This window comes from Pristis pectinata, chromosome 19 (genome assembly GCF_009764475.1).
Source record: "Pristis pectinata isolate sPriPec2 chromosome 19, sPriPec2.1.pri, whole genome shotgun sequence".
In the NCBI taxonomy this organism is placed as follows: Eukaryota; Metazoa; Chordata; class Chondrichthyes; order Rhinopristiformes; family Pristidae; genus Pristis; species Pristis pectinata.
Window position 1 is genome coordinate 41,131,266 of NC_067423.1, and position 21,261 is coordinate 41,152,526.

General features: G+C 38.1%; 1 protein-coding gene across 2 annotated transcripts in view; it reads left to right on the forward strand.

Moving 5' to 3' along the window:
- Positions 1-21,261, forward strand: part of plxnc1 (plexin C1) — a 144,885-nt gene that overhangs the window by 100,635 nt on the left and 22,989 nt on the right. For both annotated transcript variants that reach the window (XM_052034240.1, XM_052034241.1), the window contains exons 18-24: positions 6,100-6,205; positions 7,928-8,029; positions 9,047-9,156; positions 9,293-9,352; positions 12,298-12,422; positions 12,983-13,178; positions 14,979-15,125. In XM_052034240.1, the coding sequence (XP_051890200.1) occupies positions 6,100-6,205; positions 7,928-8,029; positions 9,047-9,156; positions 9,293-9,352; positions 12,298-12,422; positions 12,983-13,178; positions 14,979-15,125 (846 nt within the window). The remainder of the gene's footprint in view (positions 1-6,099; positions 6,206-7,927; positions 8,030-9,046; positions 9,157-9,292; positions 9,353-12,297; positions 12,423-12,982; positions 13,179-14,978; positions 15,126-21,261) is intronic.

Sequence of the window (21,261 nt, forward strand, 5' to 3'; positions counted from 1 at the left end):
CCAGAAGTTATGAAAGAAAGGCTGACCTACAAACCAATTATGGCTCGTCTTTATCAAAGCAATTATCATCCTGCATTATTATTCCCAGCAAGGCTGCGAATTACACTGCCCGATAGATCTCGTAAATGGTTTAAATCTATTCCAGAAGCCGAGAATTTTCTTTTGAATTAGCTTTTAATTTTAGAAGCTAAGAAATTGCAGAAGAGACACAGTGTTTTTCCTTTGATTTACTACCTACTTGTTTTATTATCTAGTTAATTTTTCGATTTAAACCTTTCTTTTTTCTTCTTTTAATATTTTTAATGTTTTGATTTAATAACAATTAAGAATTTAACAAAATGACTGATCGTTTGCTTTCTTTCGAAATAATTATTAAACCGTATTTTTTAACTGTCGGCTGTTAATGCCCTTTGGCTGTTTCAATCTCACAACTATGTTGTGAGTTCGTTATCTCTGTTTGTATTATGTTGTTCATTTTTAGACAAATCATGGGTGGTTTATATATTTTTTCAATTTGGACTACTGCCACAAATAGAACAGGGGTTAGTTGAATTAGAGGGTAGCTTACTGGCTGCCTATTGGCCAGTTTTCGGGCTGTTAGGGGAGGGGGGTGGGGTTGTTTTTTACTTTTTTTTCTTCTGGGCTAAACTACAAATTTTTCTAAATTGTCGTCACATCCGTTTCCTCTTTGAATATGTTTTTTTACTTCTTCCTGTTGGTAAGACTCGGAAATATCAAGATTAACCCTTTACATACCATATTTTTAAAAATCTGTTAAAATGGATAAGACTATTAATTTTATTTCATGGAATGTTAACGACTTAAATAATCCACTTAAACGCAAGAAGATTTTTAAAGTTTTTCATAGATTAAATGCTCAGATTATTTTCGTTCAGGAGACTCACATCAGGAAGAAAGATAATCAATGGTTTTTAAGATTTTGGAGGGGTCAACAGTTCCATTCGAATTCACAAGCAGAGGTGAAAGGAGGTTCTATTTTTATAGACTCCTCAATTTCGTTTGTTCATCATGAGACAATATCAGACCCAAATGGTAGATTTTTATTAATTACTGGTCTGCTTCATAATAAAAAAAGTTGTTATGGTTAATGTTTATGCACCCAATGTAGATCACCCTGAATTTTTTAAACATCTATTTGCATTTTTTCCTGATTTAAATGAATATACTCTGATTATGGGTGCAGATTTTAACTGTTGTCTAAACCCTTCCATGGATAGATCTGTGTCAAATCCTGCACTTCCAAACAAATCCGCTGTCTTTATTAATTCCTTTTTAGTTGAATCTGGAATTTTAAATGTTTGGAGATTTCTACACCCATATGATAAAGAATTTTCATTCTTTTCTCATGTTTACCATAACTACTCGAGGATTGATTATTTTTTTATTGATGCTAGATTAGCTCCACTTACTATGGACTGTAAATACGATGCAATTGCCATTTCTGATCATGCACCATTGACTTTATCAATTAAATTACCAGATGTATCCTTTGATGTCAGACAATGGCGATTTAATCCTTCTCTATTACAAGACTCAGATTTCGTCCAATTTATCAAAGAACAGATTTCATTTTTCTTTTTAACTAATTTTACTGAAAAAATTTCCAGTGGGATAATATGGGATACTTTTAAAGCATACATCCATGGTCAAATTATTTCATATTCTGCTGGTTTGAAAAAACAAACTGATAATGAAGTATGTATATTGGTTGACAAGATTAAAGAAATCGATAAAAAATATTCTGATACTCCGAATCTGGAGCGTTTTAAAAAGAGAACAGAACTCCAATTACAACATAGTTTATTATTAACATCTTCAATTGAAAATCTACTACTTAAAAACAAAAGTCAATTTTATATACATGGTGACAAACCTGGTAAGTTATTGGCCAACCAATTGAAAGCTACTTTATCTAAACATCAGATTAATAAAATTAGTAAATCAGATGATATCTACATGATAGATCCTGTTCAAATCAACAAATCCTTTCAAGAATTTTATTCTTCTTTATACCAATCAGAATCCCCTGAGGATCCTACATTAATGTATGAATTTTTAAGAGATCTGAAGATTCCCCAACTATCTTTAATTGAACACTCTACATTAGATGCTCCCATTTTGGAAGAAGAAATAAAGAAAGTAATATTTTCAATGAACTCGAGTAAAGCACCCGGCCCTGACGGATATACAGCTGAATTTTTTAAATCCTTTTCTGATATTCTTGTTCCCTGGTTAGCCAAAATTTTTAAAGATGCCCTATCAGTGGGTAAACTACCACAATCTTTCTATGAAGCAACTACTTCTTTAACTCTTAATAAGGATAAAGATCCCACTGATTGTGCATCTCATAGACCTATTTCTTTACTAAATGTAGATTCAAAAAATAGACCGGAAAAGGTTCTCCCACAAATTATCTCTGAAGACCAGACAGGATTTATTCAGAATCGTTATTTACATTTTAATATCAGGAGATTAATGAATATTATATCATCCCAAATTCCAGAATGTATTATTTCACTAGATGCTGAAAAGGCGCTTGACAGAGTCGAGTGGGAATATCTATTCACGACACTTCAAAAATTTAATTTTAGCCCTAAATTTATATTTGCGATTAAAATGATTTATTATACACCTATGGCTTCAATACTTACTAATAATCAAAGATCTCCTTTGTTTAGGCTTTTTCGAGGTACTAGACAAGCTTGCCCGTTAAGCCCTTTATTATTTGATATTGCTTTAGAACCCTTGGCTATTGCACTTCAGGATTCTTCAAATGTATGTGACATTACTCGCGGACAGATGATTCATAAAATATCTCTCTACGCAGATGACCTGTTACTTTATATTTCTAATCTGGACGAATCTATCCCCGCAGTACTATCACTACTAGATCAGTTTAGTGTTTTTTCTGGCTATAGATTAAATCTTAATAAGAGCGAACTTTTTCCATTGAATATGCAAACCCCAATTTATAGCCAATTACCTTTTAGATTGGTAACTGACTATTTTATGTATTTAGGTGTTAAAATTACCAAGCAACGTAAGGACTTATTTAAAGCTAATCTATTGCCTTTAATTGCCCATGTTAAACAATTATTTACTAAGTGGTCTCCACTGTCTTTATCATTGGTAGGCCGAACTAATGTGATTAAGATGAATATTTTACCCAAATTTTTATATTTATTTCAAGCGATTCCAACTTTTGTCCTGAAATCTTATTTTGACACTATTGATTCTAAAATTCTTTCATATGTTTGGCAGAATAAAAACCCAAGGTTAAGTAAGAAATATTTACAAAAACTAAAAAAGGATGGTGGTTTGGCCTTACCTAACTTTAGATTATATTATTGGGCAATTAATATCAGATATTTAATTTTTTGGATACAAGATTTTGATGTAATTCAATACCCCAAATGGGTATGCCTTGAGCACCAATCAGTTCTTGAATTTTCATTAGTTTCTATTTTTAGGTGCTTCACAGAAAATACTGGAAACATTCAGCAGGTTAGGCAGCACCAGTAAAAAAGTACTAGGAAAGTGAGAAAGCAAGTTAGCTTAAAGTTGACGAGAGGGTTGGAGAGCAGTTGATCGGACAAAGAGATACGACTAACCCAATTGTTAAACATACAATACGAATATGGTTTCAATTTCGTAAATTTTTTGGATTGAATAAATTTAATTTATCAAGTCCCATTCAATCTAATTTTTTCTTTCATCCATCCAGAGCTGACTCAGCTTTTTCCATATGGAAAAGGAAGGGAATAGTATGTTTTCATGATCTATTCATTGATAACTGTTTTTCATCTTTTGAACAATTGTCTAATAAATACAATTTGCCTAAATCACACTTTTTTCGATATTTGCAGATTAGGAATTTTTTAAAAACTACTATACCCTCTTTTCTGACACCTTACAAAATTGAAACTACGGAAAAAATTTTAGGTCTTAATCCTTATCAGAAGGGCTTGATAGCAATAATTTATGATTTAATTATGAAAATACGTCTAGGATCATTAGACAAAATTAAGAATGAATGGGAAAGCAAACTCCAGACATCTATACCTATAGAGACTTGGAAGAAAATTCTTCATATAGTTAATACATCTTCAATGTGTGCCAGACACTCATTGATACAGTTTAAGGTAGTCCACAGGACCCATATGTCCAAAGATAAGTTAGCTTGTTTTTATAACCATATAAATCCTATATGTGATAGATGTAAATCGAATGTGGCTTCTTTGACACATATGTTTTGGTCCCGTCCTCTTTTGGAAAAATATTGGAAAGACATTTTTAACATTATTTCAAATGTATTGAAGATTGAGTTACAACCTCACCCTATCACTGCAATTTTTGGATTACCAAGGATAGAGTCTGGCCATTTATCTGCTTCTGCTAACCATATGATTGCTTTTGTTACATTAATAGCCAAACGATCCACTTTGCTTAAATGGAAGGATCCAATATCCCCTACTACTTTTCAATGGTTTTCTCAAACTATATCACGTTTAAACTTGGAAAAAATTAGGAGTGGTACTGTTGATCCTTCGTTTAAATTTGAAGATATTTGGAGTCCATTTATTCAATATTTTCACATGATGTAGATCCCCTTTCAATAACTTTCCAACTTGGAGGAACGGAATTGATGACATAATATTGCTCTGTTTCTACTGAGAAATTTTAGCCCAGTTTTTTTTTCTTTTCTTTGTTGTTTGTTTTTTTTTTTTGAAAATTTTTTTTGTTTAGTTTATATTGTTTACAATTTTTCTTATTGATTTGGGTTCTGTTTTAATTTATATAATAAATCTTTTTCTTTCCTTTCTTTTATATTATATTCATTTACTAAGAGATCGGATCTACAGATTTGTTTTATATTTTATTGTTCTTTATGATTATCTATGCTATGATTGTTATCCTGATCTCTTTGTATTACATGTATAAACATTGATGTTATATATCAACCTGTATTAATTTGAAAACTAATAAAAAGATTGAAAAAGAAAAAAAATGTGCAACAAAGTGGGAGAAATTACACAGCTCTTCAAAGTGCTGACACAGGTATAATGGGCCATATGGTATCCTTATATATTGTACAATGTGTACAGACTTGTACATTCTGCACTACCTTGTTATAAATCTGAGAGATCTATTTTGTTAAATGTATTTTTTGCTCAGATTCAAAGGCTATTTAATGTTAATTGTGCTCTATACTGAAAATAATGGAAGTAAAGCTGATGGGACTTTTTACCCACATGAAACAAGAGAAAAAGGATGAGCATATTGATGGACAAAACTGAGACATAGCAATGGTTTTACGGGTTTTGTCCTGAGGACAGAAAGTACAAGAGTGGGAAGAAACAGCAGCTAACATTACAGCTGTGGCATTCTCACCTCTGAATTTGATGGAGAGATATTGACCTAAAATGTGTGTTCCGCCTGGCCTGGCTTGCCCAGCGTTTTCTGTTTTATTTCAGATTTCCAGCATCTAGTATTTTGCCTCAGGATTGCTGTGGTTATAGCTATATGTTACCATCAATCCCCTGAGCAGTAATTTTTTTAATTGACACCTCATTGAATGCTAGAGTGAAAATGGGAAATGTGACCTTAAGGATGAACATCATTCTAGGTAGACTAGTGAAAATCATCTCTGCTCTTTCGGTTGGGTTGGACACTTCCCAGAGCCCAGAAAAGAATCTTGTGTCATTGCAGTCCTTGGTAAATATTCTGAATTACTGTAAGTCCTGGGAAAGAAATAACCACCTCAAGAAATAATTCTACACTCCTCTAACCTTGGTCTAAGATGTGGAAAAGAATCCAACACCATTCTAAATTCCAGAGTCAATGCCTCAACTTTCCAAATTCCTGAAAATCCTGAAACATTCTGAGCCCAGAAAAACATGCTGCATTATTCTGAAATGTAAACCCCACAGAAAGAACATCCATCATTCTGAACTGTGTGGTGCAACCACTGATACAAAATCTTAATTATTTACTCCTAGTGATGAGACTTACTCTTGTCCTGAATTTAGATCTGGTCTTGTTTGCTGCATAAGTGTTAAAGTTATGTTTTCTACTTAGGTGAGAATTGGAAAACACATTGATGTTCTATTTAATAAATCTACCAGCAAATCCATGTACATTGGATTAGCCGTGATACCTGTTATGCTGGTGATTTTCATTGCCAGTAAGTATTTAATGTTTAATGTTAAATAATGAAAGTATTTTTTATAGAATAACTAATTTCTGTTGGTGCTCTCTGTCTGCCAGTTCCATTGGCCAGAGATGGTACAAGGGGAGAGAGGTAGGGATGAAAAAGAGGGTGAGATGGACGAATGGACAAGAAGGATGGATGGGATGGAGGAAATGATGGCAAGAAGCTGGACTGATGGATTGAAGGTTTAATAGATAAAGAATCAGTGACTGGGGAGAAAGGAATGGATGGATAAAAGATAAGAGCTGTTTATGAACGTGCAGTGATTATGTAATTAAGGCTTTGAGAAGTAATTATTGATTAGATGTGTGTTATTGCAGTTGGTCAAAAATTAGACTCTCAGAATGACATTGGGTGAATCAAATGTCCATAGTAAGATTCAATGAATGGAAAACAAAAACACAAATCCTGGAAGAACTCAGCCAGTCAACTGTGGAAAGAGAAAACAGTTAATGTTTCAGTTCTGATGAAGAGCTTTCAACATGAAACATTAACTGGTTTCTCTTTCCACATATGTTGCATGACTGGCTGAATTCTTCCAGCAGTTTTGTTCTTGTTTCATGTTCAAGCATCTGCAGTTTTATTTGTTTTTAAATGTATGGGAAATTGTCAGAAAGACAGCAGTATTAGAAGTGTTACGAACCAGCAACAAAAGAAACACACTGAGTCATGATTCAGTGTTAAGAACTATTTTATTAATCACTACTTATGATAATAAGAAAAATAAAAGTAAAAATGTTAGTATGTTAGAAGTAAAAATGTTAAACCTTGAACATTAACCCCAAAATTAAACTCTTCTTGTGTGTGTGTGGCAAAGTCCCAAACTCCAAGTCCAGGAATGGTTCTTAAAGTTCAGATCCGCAATCCTTAATGTGAAACATGAGCAAAGGCTTCTTCAACAACCACCGTTGTCTGAAGATGTAGATGTAGAGAACATAGAGAGAGTAATTACAAAGTCCAAATGTTCCACGATGGAACCCGAACGACACCTCAGTGTTTACTCGGTAGTGACTTCCTCACCCCGAAAAGCATCCGAATCGTGGTCGTCCACACAAATACCTGTTTCCTTCTACAGGTCAGCAACAAAGTGAACTCCATCGGATTACTCCCAATTTCCATGCGTGGATTGCAGTGACAGACACAGTTATTTTTTCTCATCCATCGATAGAGAAACCAGCAGGCTGGTGTCTCTCTCCCTTTTTCTCTCTCTCTCTCTTTGACTGACTTCGACTGACCTCTTCAACAACGTCATTACGTCCTTTATCCTTTGTTGACGTAAGCACGCCACACACACACACACACACACACACACACACACACACACACACACACACACACACACACACACACACACACACACACACACACACACACACACACTATCTTAAAGGGACATTCACTGAGTCCGTAACAGAAGTATTTAAGGGAAGTTTTCTAAAGGTATTGGAGCATTGTGATTTGATAATGGAGTTTGGTTTTAGTGTGCTTAATTCTATACTACTGTTTATTATTGATGAATAAATAGAGCTTTGCTTTATCTAGATCAATTCTTTATGCCACAATTCAGTTAATATATTGATTAGAAAACTATGAAACTCCTGGTTTTGGGAATAGCTCCTGCAGTAGTTAATTTTATTTGATGTGGAACTCGGTTTTATTTGATTCACAATTGATCAAATTATTTCCTGTCTTTAGTTTATTATTGTGCATCTCATCAGAAAGACAAGCAGTTCTCACAAAAACTAGAAGCCCAAATGGAGCTTTTGGAAAGTCAATTCCGGTCTCAGATTCGAGAAGGTAACTGGCAAATGTTTAATGCTGAAAGTTTTAGTATTGCATTTAGCATTACACAGTCTATGGTAATAAAGGTAATATAGTACTTTTGAGTCTTGCCAATCTGTTTTTATCAACTTCATCCTGGACGCCACTCACATGTATGGAAATTTGATGGGAAAATTTGTTGTCCACATCCCAAAAATGGAATCATTTTAGACATTACACTGGGCATTATGTGTTTCTAACATCCTTTATCCAGATACAAAACAGGCATTAATCCTTTTGTAAATGAAAATACTGGCTTGTCCTGAGCCAGCAACACAATCACATTCAGGGAGGAGGGTTCACAGGGGTTGCTTATACATAGAAGTCGAGTAATTTGCATGAAGTGGTGTCCCAAAAGAGAGCCCTTGACTTACAACATGATTGTTACAGCAGCAGCCCAAACTTGGGAGTCTTTTTCACCTGAGAGTGATTGTCAGTCAAGATCTTCAGACTGCATTATCAGCCAAAATGCGAGTCCTTAAGCAGCCCCTTCTCAATATTTAAGTAAGAAATGTGCTTGAGGTTTTAGCTGCTATGTTGGAAGCCTGTTGGACCAATTAAGGCTTGGTTTATAGATCTTTGTCTATTCTCTGGCTTGTGTTCAACTGTTTATGAAAGCACCTCAAGCAAATATGAGGATCAAAAAGCAGATCATGAGAAGGAGATATAAAACCTGTGAGAAACCCTTCAAATTTTATTTTGGGGAGATTATATCTTTTCTTATATTTGAGGCAGTTTAATGCTGCGGGGGTGGTTACTCTAATGTTGTAGGAACATAATTACTGTGTAACATTGATAGTGGGGGTCTAAAGTATTGTTGCAGATTATAGCTTAATATTGTTGGGTGGTGATGTTTAAAGTGAAGTATTGAGGGGCTGGAGGCAAATTATCCACCTATTTTTTAGGGGAAGGTGATTGACTTGAAAATAATATGGGTAAAATTTCCTCCACTTAGAGTAAATATTAGAAATTTTGAACAATTTGTTTTTTAAGGTTTCGTTGAACTTCAGACTGAGGGATCGGATGTGTACCTGATAAATGATAATTATAGTATCCCATTCTTGGATTATAAGCATTTTGCTACAAGAACATTCTTTCCAGAGGTAACATTTATAACTATATCTTTTCAAAATGTTGCATAACCAGACAATGACAGAACAATCTCAGTCCATGGTATTTTGTCATGTTAATGTACCTGAATCTTAAAGTATTTTGTCCATTTTTTTATGATTTCTCTAGTCGGCAAATGAATCCTATGAAACAAATTTTGTCAAAGATCTGATCGTCACTACGCCTCAGGTACACTATATATATTAGCATTCATTGCTTTATGAAACATTGACCTAAAATTACTGTTGGTGACATTCAAAATTTTTAGGCAGTCTTTGAGGACGAGCTGCTTCTAGTCCAGTTCTGTGGGTCCTAATGTTGCTGATGAGACCAATGTGGGTTCCGCAGACTTTGCCACAAGTGGGTCAAGAGATGCTTGATAGGGCGGGTGGTGATTAGTTCAGGAAGTAATGTGCCTCTTCCGCTGTTTACAGTGGGCCTCTCTGTAACCTGATGAATGGACTTGAAGTTCTTAGTGCCCTCCCAAATGTTCCTTCTCCATTTTGAGTGGACATGGGCCAGGGATTCCTATGATTTGGTGGGAATGTTACACTTCATCAAGCAGCCTACGAGAAGTTATTTTCTTCTGTCCACCTAGTATTGTCTTGCGATAGCAGAGTTCTGAACAGAATGTCTGTTTTGGCAGTCTCGTGTCGGGTACGTGAACAATGTGGCTTACTCACTAGAGCTGGCTGAGTGTAATTACGACCTTAGTACTGGGGATGTTGGCCTGGGAGAGAACCCTGACATTGGTTCACTTATCCTATCACTAGATTTGGAAGACTTTATGGAGGCAGGGTTGGTGGTACCTCACCAGCGCCTTATTATTCTCAACACTGGTGCTCCACAAGGCTGCATCCTGAGCCCCATACTCTACTCCGTACTGGTTTATTATTGTCACTTGTACTGAGGTACCGTGAAAAGCTTGTCTTACAAACTGATCATACAGGTCAATTCATTACACAGAGCAGTTACACTGAGTTAGTACAAAGTGCATTGATGTAGTACAGGTAAAGAAGGTAACAGTACAGAGTAAAGTGTCACAGCCACCGAGAAAGTGCAGTGCAATAAGGTGCAAGGTCACAACAAGGTAGATCGTGAGGTCAGAGTCCACCTCATTGTATAAAGGAACCATTCAATAGTCTTATCACAGTGGGGTAGAAGCTGTCCTTAAGTCTGGTGGTACGTGCCCTCAGGCACCTGTATCTTCTACCCGATGGTAGAGGAGAGAAGAGAGAATGTCCTGGGTGGGTGGGGTCTTTGATTATGCTGGCTGCTTCACCAAGACAATGAGAGGTAAAGACAGAGTCCAAGGAGGGGAGGCTGGTGTCCGTGATGTGCTGGGCTGTGTCCACAACTCTCTGCAGTTTCTTGCGGTCCTGGGCAGAGCAGTTGCCATACCAAGCCACGATACATCCAGATAGGATGCTTTCTATGGTGCATCGGTAAAAGTTGGTGAGAGTCAAAGGGGATAAACCAAATTTCTTTAGCCTCGTGAGGAGGTAGAGGCGCTGTCATGACTGCGTTGCCAGATTCTTCTCTAACTCCATCTACAAGTTTGCAGATCATACCACCATAGTGGGCTGTATCTCAAATAATGACGAGTTGGAGTACAGGAAGGAGATAGAGCTTAGTGACATGGTGTCATGACAACAAACTTTCCCTCAATGTAAGCAAAACAAAAGAGCTGGCCATTGGCTTCAGGAAGGGGGCAGTGCACATGCACCTGTCTACATCAACAGTGCTGAGGTCAAGAGGGTTGAGAGCTTCAAGTTCCTAGGAGTGAACATCACTACTAGCCTGTCCTGGTCCAACCACGTAGATGCCACGGCCAAGAAAGCTCACCAGCGCCTCTATTTCCTCAGGAGGCTAAAGAAATTTGGCATCAACCCTTATCAATGCACCATAGAAAGTGTCCTATCTGGATGTATCACGGCTTGGTACGGCAACTGCTCTGCCTGGGACTGCATGAAACTGCAAAGAGTTGTGGACACAGCTCAGCACATCACGGAAACCAGTCTCCCCTTCATGGACTCTGTTAATACTTCTCGCTGCCTTAGTAAAGCAGGCAGCATAATCAAACACCCCACCCACCCGGCACATTCTCTCTTTTCCCTCTCTCATCATGCAGAAGATACAAAAGCCTGAAAGCATGTACCACCAGCTTCAAGGACAGTTTCTATCCCCTGTTATAAGACTCTTGAGTGGTTCCCTAGTACAATAAGATGGACTCTTGACCTCACAATCTACCTCATTATGACCTTGCACCTTATTGTCTACCTGCACTGCACTTTCTCTGCAACTGTGACACTTTACTCTGCACTCTGCATTGTTTTACCTTGTACTACCTTAATGCAGTGTGTAATGAATTGATCTGTATGAATGGTATGCAAGACAAGTTTTTCACTGTACCTCGGTACAAGTGACAATAATAAACCAATTCTAATTCCAATTAAGGAGTCTAGTGCAAGTTGTCCACGTTTATAGTACGGCAGAGATGACGGCTATCCAAGAGAATATGAACTGTATGTTGGGTTTGAGATTTAGATCTTCTCACACTCTCAGACCTCACAGAAATACCCCGATGCAGGCACAGTGCCTGTCAGATAATATTGTCATCTGATGAGGGATTGCAAGGATGACCACAACACCTGCAGCATGACTCTTGGACTGACCATTGCCTAGTCTACTCCATAAGCCCCAAAACAAACACAGCAACAGAGATGAGTGTTGGAGCTTTGTCCCTTATTTATTGGTGGCCATGCATGTTATAAATATGCAAGTTGGAGCCCTACATAGGAGAGAAGAATACTTCCAAAATAGGAGATATTTCGCCACCGAAATCACCAACATGGATCTTGAGTGTGTTGATTATTCTGCATTAGTTTTTAGTTGGATTGCTTTCAAATCACAATTCACAACCAGTTGGAGCATACTTGGTTTATGTACATGTAAGAATGGATTTTTGATATATTTCTTTTTCCTTTTGTTTTGGGATAGTCCATGTCTATAGAGTAATTTCATGAAGATATTTTATAATTTTCCTTTTATATAATGTAATCTAACCCAAAGATAAGCTTAAAGACTTTGAAAACAAAATCATATGTTGCACAATCTTTGTTTCACTTGAGCAGAGAGAGGAAAGAAACGAGCTGAATGAAGGATTTAATGCCTTGTACAACTTCTTGAACAATGAACGGTTTCTTGTGACCTCAATACATATTCTTGAGCAACAAAAGGATTTCACCATTAAAGACCGGTTAGTTTTTAGCAATTTTTGTCACTACTTTCCTTTAAAACTCTAGGGCTTGCTTTAGTTACTCAACTGTTCTTTATTGACTGATATTATCAGCATAAGTTATTTTGAAATTTCAAAACTTTTCACTGGAGCAGAACTGAATTTTCCATTGGAACATACACATCCAATTATCAACTTCTTTTCAGTAGGCAGTAAGTTAGATTCATGTGGGTATTTGGGAGATGGGGACATTTAAGATACTCTTAGATAGATAGAGAAATGGGGGGCTATGTGGGAGGGAAGGGTTAGATAGATCTTAGAACAGGATAAAATGTCCGTACAACACTGTGGGCCGAAGGGCCTGTGCTGTGCTGTAATGTTCTATGTAAAGGAATCAGCTGTGATCTTACTGAACAGCAGAGCAGGCGTGAGGGACTGAATAGCTTACAAAACTCAACACATATCTTGGAATTCAAGAAAGTTAACAGTCTGAACACTCTGTTTTTAGAACATTATATATGCACTATTATCTGAACTTTTGGATAACGTACTGAAAAAAGCCAATTATTTATTGTTAACAGGTGTCGATTTGCTTCGTTTCTCACTATCGCATTTCACAGTAACTTAATTCACCTGACACATGTGCTTGACCAACTCCTCAAAGACTTGATGGATCGATCAACTGCACAACCAAAGCTGTTATTACGTGGCACAGAGACTGTGGTTGAGAAGCTACTGACAAACTGGGTGTCCCTTTGTATGTACGGCTTTCTGAGGGTAAGGAGTGTACACACTATTATTGTGCTGAAATGTGTGTGAGTACAATGTGCTGTAAAGTAGTATGTATTGAACTACATACAGTTTCCATATCACTTTGCATTATCATTCTGCACATATTTGGTATGTTGAAAGAAACCAGAGCACAAGGTGGAAACCTACATGGTCACAGGGAGAAAATGCAAACTCCACACAATCAAGCTCCGGAGGTCAGGACTGACCCTGGACTGCCAGAGCTGCAGGAGACCATTGAAACAAAAACAGAAAATGCTGGAAATATTCAGCAGGTCAGGGGAGAGAGGAACAAAGTCAAGATTTCAGGTCAATGAAACTTTATCAGAACTGGAACTGGAAACTTTGATGAAGGGTCATTAACCTCTTTTTCTCTGTCCACAGATGCTGTGTGATATGCTGAGTATTCCTGGCATTTTCTTTGTTTTAGTGAACTCCATTTGGAGTTTTTATGACACTCTGACTGCTTACTATGACTAAGACAGGTTTATTTCCAGATTTTTTTAAAAAGTGAATTCAAATTCTCATATTCACTTGGTGGGATTTGAACATATTCTCTAGACAGTTGGTCTTCTGATATGACTTCGCAATGTTCATATCATTGCTGAAATTATTGAAAGCTGTTTTCCTGGTTACAAAAGTAAATATATTGGCTGATGCTGTAATGAGGCAAACATTCCAGGAAGATGTCAACTACTGAGCTGGATTGACCAAAAACATCCAAGATCTGTGTCATTGCTAAAGCAGTTAATGTTGTCACAATTGAAATGCTATCATTGGTTTTGTAACATAAGTATTAGGGGAAAGTTTTCCTGAAGTTAGTCAGAGTTCCTCTTAACTTGACCATGGACAATGAACAATTTCCATCCACAGAATGACTCAACTATAAACTGAAACCTTTATGCATGGTGTGAACAGAATGTGTCTGCGAGAAAAGGAGTTGTTCTTTTCCTATCTCACATGCTGCAGAGACCAATAAAATCCCCACACTTTGTGACGACCAAAAACAGTCAGGCCTTGTATAATTTTCTCAAAATACAGATTATAGACAGAAATTTCAACTGTGATGGGTATGTGTGATGGATAATATTTCATATTTCCTTATGGAACAGAAGGAGGCATGCCAGCTCTCACAGCATTCCCATCAATCCCATTCCCCTTATTTCCCTGTGCCCTGGTTTCCATCATATACCCATTTACTCACCTCTCCTATCACTAACTTACAGTAGCCAGCACACCTTTGGGATGTGGGAGAAAACCAGAGCACTTGGGGGAAACCCATGCTGTCACAGGGAGAGTGTGTAATCTCCACGCAGACAGCATCCGAAGTCAGAATCAAACCCAGGGTTGCTGGAGCTGTGAGGCAGCAGCACTACCTGCTGTCCTGCTGTAGCACCTTATGATTTTGTTGGAAAGGGGACCTAATGGGCTGATCTCATCTCATCCATTTTACAACCATCCACTTCTCTGCTAAAGTTGAAAGTACTGCACTTTGCTTGTAGATAATAGCCATGGCCGTTGCATGGTTCACGTAGCAATGCCAGAATATGAATGAAAGATGAACACTGGAGATTTGAGCACAAAATTGCAGTTGACACTGCACTGCTATACTAAGGAAGTGTCACATAATCAGTGGTGCCATCTTTGAGACATTAAACAATGTCCCAGTCTCTCCTCTAAGACAGATGCTCAGATCCTGCAGTACTGTTCACAGAAGAGCAAATGAGTTGTCCCGGTTCCTGATCCAATATTAATCACTCATGAGAGTTGGTTCTTTTCTAATTGAAGGAATCCGTTGGAGAGCCATTATTTAAACTTGTATCTGCAATCAAGCAACGGATTAACCTGGGTCCAGTAGACGCAATCAGTGGTAAAGCACTATACACACTAAATGAAGACTGGTTGCTGTGGCAGGTTACTGACTTTGAAACTCTGGTAAGTGTATTCTCAGTTGTGGCACACATCTTAGGGCAATCATTACAGTAAATTATATTACCTAAATCTTCGCTCTTTAAACTAAAAATAGGCAATGTGATTCCATCTCCTGTTCACGAGGTATCATGATACTGCAGCAAGCCAAATCAACTCTCGTGGGTGATAAAGAATCATGACTTGCAAAGTATTTATTTGAAATGCAAAGGAATGAAATTGGACAGACCAAATTCACCCCAAAGTTTTAAATATTTTATCTGATAACAAAAGATTGAGGTGGACAAGAAAAATATCAAACAGGGAATTGTCTAAATAACTTTATAAAATGTACATTTGTACTCAATTTCAATCTTCTGATTATAAACTCCTACATCCACATTTATAGTGAGAATTGCTTATGCAAATTTGGCAAGCTGTAACTACACCAATGAGGGTGCTGCAGGTGCACTCATGATTGATTAAATTCATTCCAGGTAACCTGATTTCAGTGATGTTGCTTCAGGCAAACTGTTAGTCAAGACTTTTAGAGAACCCTCATGTGCTGCTGACATACTGTAGTGTATCAACACAAATACTGGCAGACGATAGAACCTATCTCCTTTCCCAACCACTTTTCTAAGACTTTCTGGAATATTCAATGACTGAGAGTCCGTGAGATTAGTAATTGAGAATTTCAGGTATCCCACACTGACTGAGGTATAGATGGAGATGCACAAAAAAGAGAAGGATACACAGAAAGAAGGATAAATGGGGGTGTGAGACTTAAGGGATTGCTATCAGCACTACATGGGAACCAGACAGTGAGAGGGACGGGGCAGGTATGGCTACTGAAGTGCACCACGAGTCATTGCTCTCACATAAATGGAGGAAGAGAGCTGTCTGGTGTTGGTTATTACTTAGAAGTAACACTCTCGTCTATAGGCTATGAGTTCATTCCCCAATCTAGAGAAGTATACATTCAATCCAGGCTGATGGTAGGACTGAGGGAATGCTGTACCATGCTTCATATGATGATGTTAGGTCAAAACCAAGACTGACAACTGTCTCATGGAAGATATCATTGCACTAACTGAACAGGGCAACAAAGATCTGCTGGTGACCTGATCAAAATTATTCCTCAATCAACAACTAAAAACAATCTATCTGGTTATTTATTTCATTACCATTTGTGGGATCTTGCTGTGCACAAATTGGCTGCTTTTCAGTACTCAAGGAATTTGGACTCCATTAGCTGTAACACACTTTGAGATGATGTCACATTGTGAAATGATCTGTGGAAATACAAGTTCTGTCCTCACGAACACTGACTTCAGATTATTACAAGTTTCACTTTTTTAGTCCCATTAGTTTGAAGGCTTAACCACATAATCATGCTCATGATTAAATAATGAAGTTAACTATTTTGGTTCCTTTATTCACACTGCTCTTCTCTAGTTTTGTGTACTGTATGATTCAACTTGTTCTGGTGACATACTACACAAAAATCTTTTATTTCCTTTGGGCTATGTGAGCAAAAATGACTTGCTCCCACTTTCCGTTCTTCAGGAAGGAAAAGAGTTTTGCTTTTATAAATCAAGATATCACTTCTCCCAAGATGCCTAAAGTACTTCACATACACGAATTTATTTCAAAAAGTTATGGTGACCAACAACAAAGCCATTTGTTGGATGAAGATGCATGGGAGCAACACGCAAAGGTGTTTCAGGAACTCAGCGGATCAGGCAGCATCGAAATTTGTTTATTCATTTCAAGTCACACACCATCCTGACTTCAGAATATGTCATGGTTCCTTTATCATTGCTGGGTCTAAATCCTAGAACTCCCTATCCAGTGTGAGTACCTTCACCAGAAGGGCTGCAGTGGTTCTGGAAAATAGCTCACCATCTTTTTCTTTAGGGCAATAAAGGATGGAAAATATTGAGGAACAGGGGGATCTTGGTATACAAGTCCAAGAATCCCTGATGGCAGCAGCACAGGTAAATAAGGTGGATAGCAAGGCATATGGATGCTTGCCTTCATTAGCCAGGGTATAGAGTCTAAAAGCAATAACATTAAGGTACAAAACTATTAAACAACAGTTAGGCCACAGCTGGAATATATGTCCCAAAGTATAAGAGCAAGAAAATTAAAGAACAAATATGTAAAACATTAGTTAGATCACAGCTGGAGTACTGTGTACAGTTCTGAACGCTGCACTATAGGAAGGATGTGATTGCACTGGAGAGGGTGTAGAAGAGCTTCATCAGGATGTTGCCTGGGATAGAGTGTTTCAGCTGTGAGGAGAGATTGGATACACTGGGTTTGTTTTCTTTGGAGTAGAAAAGGCTGAAGGAGACCTGATTTGAGGTACACAAAATTAGGATCATAGATAGTGTAGTCAAGGTAGATCATAGATAGTCAAGTTTTTTCCTTAACAGAGGTGTCTATAACTAAAGGTTAGAGCTTTAAAGTAAGCAATAGAAGATTTAGAGGGAACTGCAAGATTTTTTTTGCCTCAAAATGTGATTGAAATCTGGAATGGACTGTCTGAGGGGGGTGGTGGAGGCAACATTTGTTATGGATCTGGAATTGGATCCAATGCAGTGTTATGTATGCTGTCATGTGTTAGTAATGCAACTCAAGCCTTGTATCCATCAGGTTCTCCTTTGTACTGAATTGTACCCAATTCCTGCCCCTTCCTCTTCTCTGACACTCGGGTAAGTAGAGTGGAGGGGATGTCATTTTGAAACTTGGCCAAAGAATTTTACAGATCTCTGAGTTAACATTTTTAATTGATTCCACCCCACATCTCAAATGTTTTCTGGAGAGTTCCAGATATTCATTGTGGTTTTTTTAAAGTGCTTCCTGATCAATATTGGAATTAAGGGTTATTCTCCCTTTTTTTCTGGATTACCAACCAGCATAAATAGTTTTTCTCCATCTTTTATTTATTCTTCAGGATGTAGCTGTTGCTGGCAAACCCAGCATTTATTGCCCATCCCTAATTTCCCTTGAACTGTTGCAGACCTTCTAGTGAAGGTACTCTCACACTGCTATCAGGCACACAGCTGCAGTATTTAGACAGAGTGACACTGAAGCAAAGGCAATATACAGTAAATCTCTACTAATCTGGCAGCCTCGGGATTTTGGGGATGCTGGACTAGCAGATTATCCAGGCTGTTGGATGCCACTCCTGTTAATACCCAACACAGTTTTATTTCCTGTTTTTTAGGTTACACATTTTTCAATTAATGCAGTGAGTTTAAAGGGAACAACAAATCTAAAACACTGCGGTCCCTTGCTCCAGCCACAAACTTATCCATGTTCCTGAGTGGCAGTGTTCATGATGTCAAACCCAGCTTTGGCTGCACACTTGGCCCAGAGTGCAGACCCCAACTCTGGCCATCCTCCCAGCTTGCACTCTGAACACCGCTCCCCCCCCCCCCGCCAACAACATTCTGGATTAATAAGTGATCTAGATGCTGAACCATCAGAATTTTGCAACAATCAGATACCAGGTTATCAGAGTTTTGCTGTATTTCCATGTCAGGATTTGGAAGGGAACCTGCAAGTGGTGTTCCCCTATGCCTGGTGCCCCTTGTCCTTCTTGGTGGTAGATTTGTATTATATTTGTTCACTGGTTTGGGAGGTGCTGCCAGAGTAATCTGGATGATTAATGGCAGTGCATTTTAGAGTTGGTATACACTGAAGCCACTGTGTTGGTGGTGAAGGAAATAGGATAGTTGATGGAATTCAATTAAGCAGGCTGCTTTATCTTATATGGTGTTGTGTGGTGTTGGAACTGCACTCATCCCGGCAAACAGACAACATTTCATCATGTTCCTGATATGTTCACTGTATCTACTAGAAAGGTGTGCGTTTATTATGAGGTGACTCACTCCCAACAGTGATGCTCAGCCTCCAACCCCTTCTTGTAGCCACAGTCTTTATGTGGTTGATCCAGCTGAGTTTCTGGTCAATGATGACCACCAGAATGTTCATGATGAATGTCCTGGCAATGGTAATGCCATTGAACAAGGCCTTTTGTTGGAAAGAAGGTCACTGATGAAGAAACTGGCTAGGCCTGGGACAATGTCCTGAGGAATACCTGCAGTGATGTCCTGGAGCTGGGATGACTGATCTACAATATGCAGTCATTGTCCTGTGTGTAAGGCATGATTCTAGCATCTGAGTGCTTTCCCCAAGACGACCTTTGGCATCAGCTTCACTAGAGTTCCTTCATGCTACACTTGGTCAAATGCTGCCTTGACGTTGCCTCACCTTAGATGTCCCTGTGGTCTATTGGCGCTGGCCACCTCTCCTTGTGAGGCTTTATTTGCTTAAGATCGCTGGGATGCTTGCCATCTCTGCTCCTGGACTACTATGATCTATTCTCTTCATGGGCTGCTAAGAATGTATCATACGTGACAACAGTGGAAATCGTGGTTTCTTTCTTGCCAGCTGTATACAGCCCATCTTTTCCCGCCATACAGCAACTTGCTAAGAAAGCAGACCTTTCATTTCAGCATTTAGTCCTGAGCGTAAGTTTGTTATTCTTCCATGCCTGCTTTATGAATTGGCTAAAGCTGGTGGCTGCCTTTCAATGTTTATACTGAGTTCTTCACTGAGAGAAATGTTGTTTGTCACAATGGACCAAGGTAGCTGGATTTGTTACTGATTTCAGTGAAGTATTGTTGAGCCTGATTAGCCATAATGCATTATAGAGTCATCATAGAGTAAAGCATTGTTGCATAGCTACATTTTTCTTATCACTAATTGTGAGGGAGGGCATGGGAAGATCACTCAATGAACCACTGAAGTTGTTGTTCTGTCTGATGATGCAAAGATTATCATGCAATACAAAAACAAGGGTGATCAGGGAGACTGCTGGGACATCTCACTCCACAGCGTCACTGGCAATCATCTTAAGGAGGCTCCAGCAATTAGTTGACTGAATATATCCAGAGCCACAATGCAGTAGGAAGATCCTTCCACCTTAGTTTTGAGAGAAATGCAGGGGGCAGAAAACACCACTCCAGCTTGTTTTTGTGGACCTTACCAATGCATCTGAGGAAAAGTGGTCTCCATCAGATACTGGAGAAAATTGGCAGTCTCCCCAAAGCTTTCCTTTCAATGTTGATATGCACAGCAGTTTATTCATTCTGTGAAGGCTGAAAGCTAGAAAAGAATAGTGGCCAATCTTGATTAGAGAACTCCTCCATGCCTGTAGATAATGCATATTATAACGTACCTGGAAGTTATTACTGGCAATATTATTCAAGGAATGTTTGACAAGCCCTTGTGATATTTTTATGTTCAATGGAGGATTGAACCCCATAGCCTGTGAATTCAGTAGATGTACTGCTGGTACGCAGTTACATTTGAATACCTCCATCTATAACAAGTCTTCAGTCCAAACACCTCATTCCCACTGGATAGTTGGCAAGCCATTTTCTGAAGGAGTTAATCAGCATCTGTTGCTTTGTTCTCCAGATTCAATACCTTGTGGCAAAATAAACTTTTTTTTCTCTTGAGATCTGACGATTCTTCTCCTCACTCCTGGTTCCAGTCACTTAGCAAATGAGTATTAGTGTCATCCAGGCTTCTTGGAATTTTAAAGATGTAATTATGTGCCCTTCAGTTGCATTTTCTCAGTGAAAGCAAGATCCACAGTCAGCTCTGCTCAAAGCTTTCTAGCATTGAATAACCTTTCTCCAGAATTTCTCTGACACAGCAAAGGCATTTAAAAAATAGGTTCCAAAGCCACAACTTGCCTTCCAGATGCAACCCTACTGTTGATTTATATCCGGCTTAAATAATGTTTTAGACTATAGCCAGATGCTCAAAACTGCTCTTTTTTATTGATATATCCTCACACTGACTATAAACTTCTTGAAAGTTTTTGATAATCAGGCCTAAATCACTTTTATTCATTCCATGTTTACAAATAGCCATTCTGACTATTTTATAATGCATTACATATGACCTCATAATTAATCACATTAAAATCCATCTCACAATTCCCTTGGTTGTCTTTCTATTTACTTATTTTCTCTCGCTGTCTGCCCGCATTAATCCAATAACAAGACAGCATCGCCTAAATATTAGCATCGCCTGGGAAATCCTGGCCTCAGCCTATCAGAGATATTCCATCTTATTC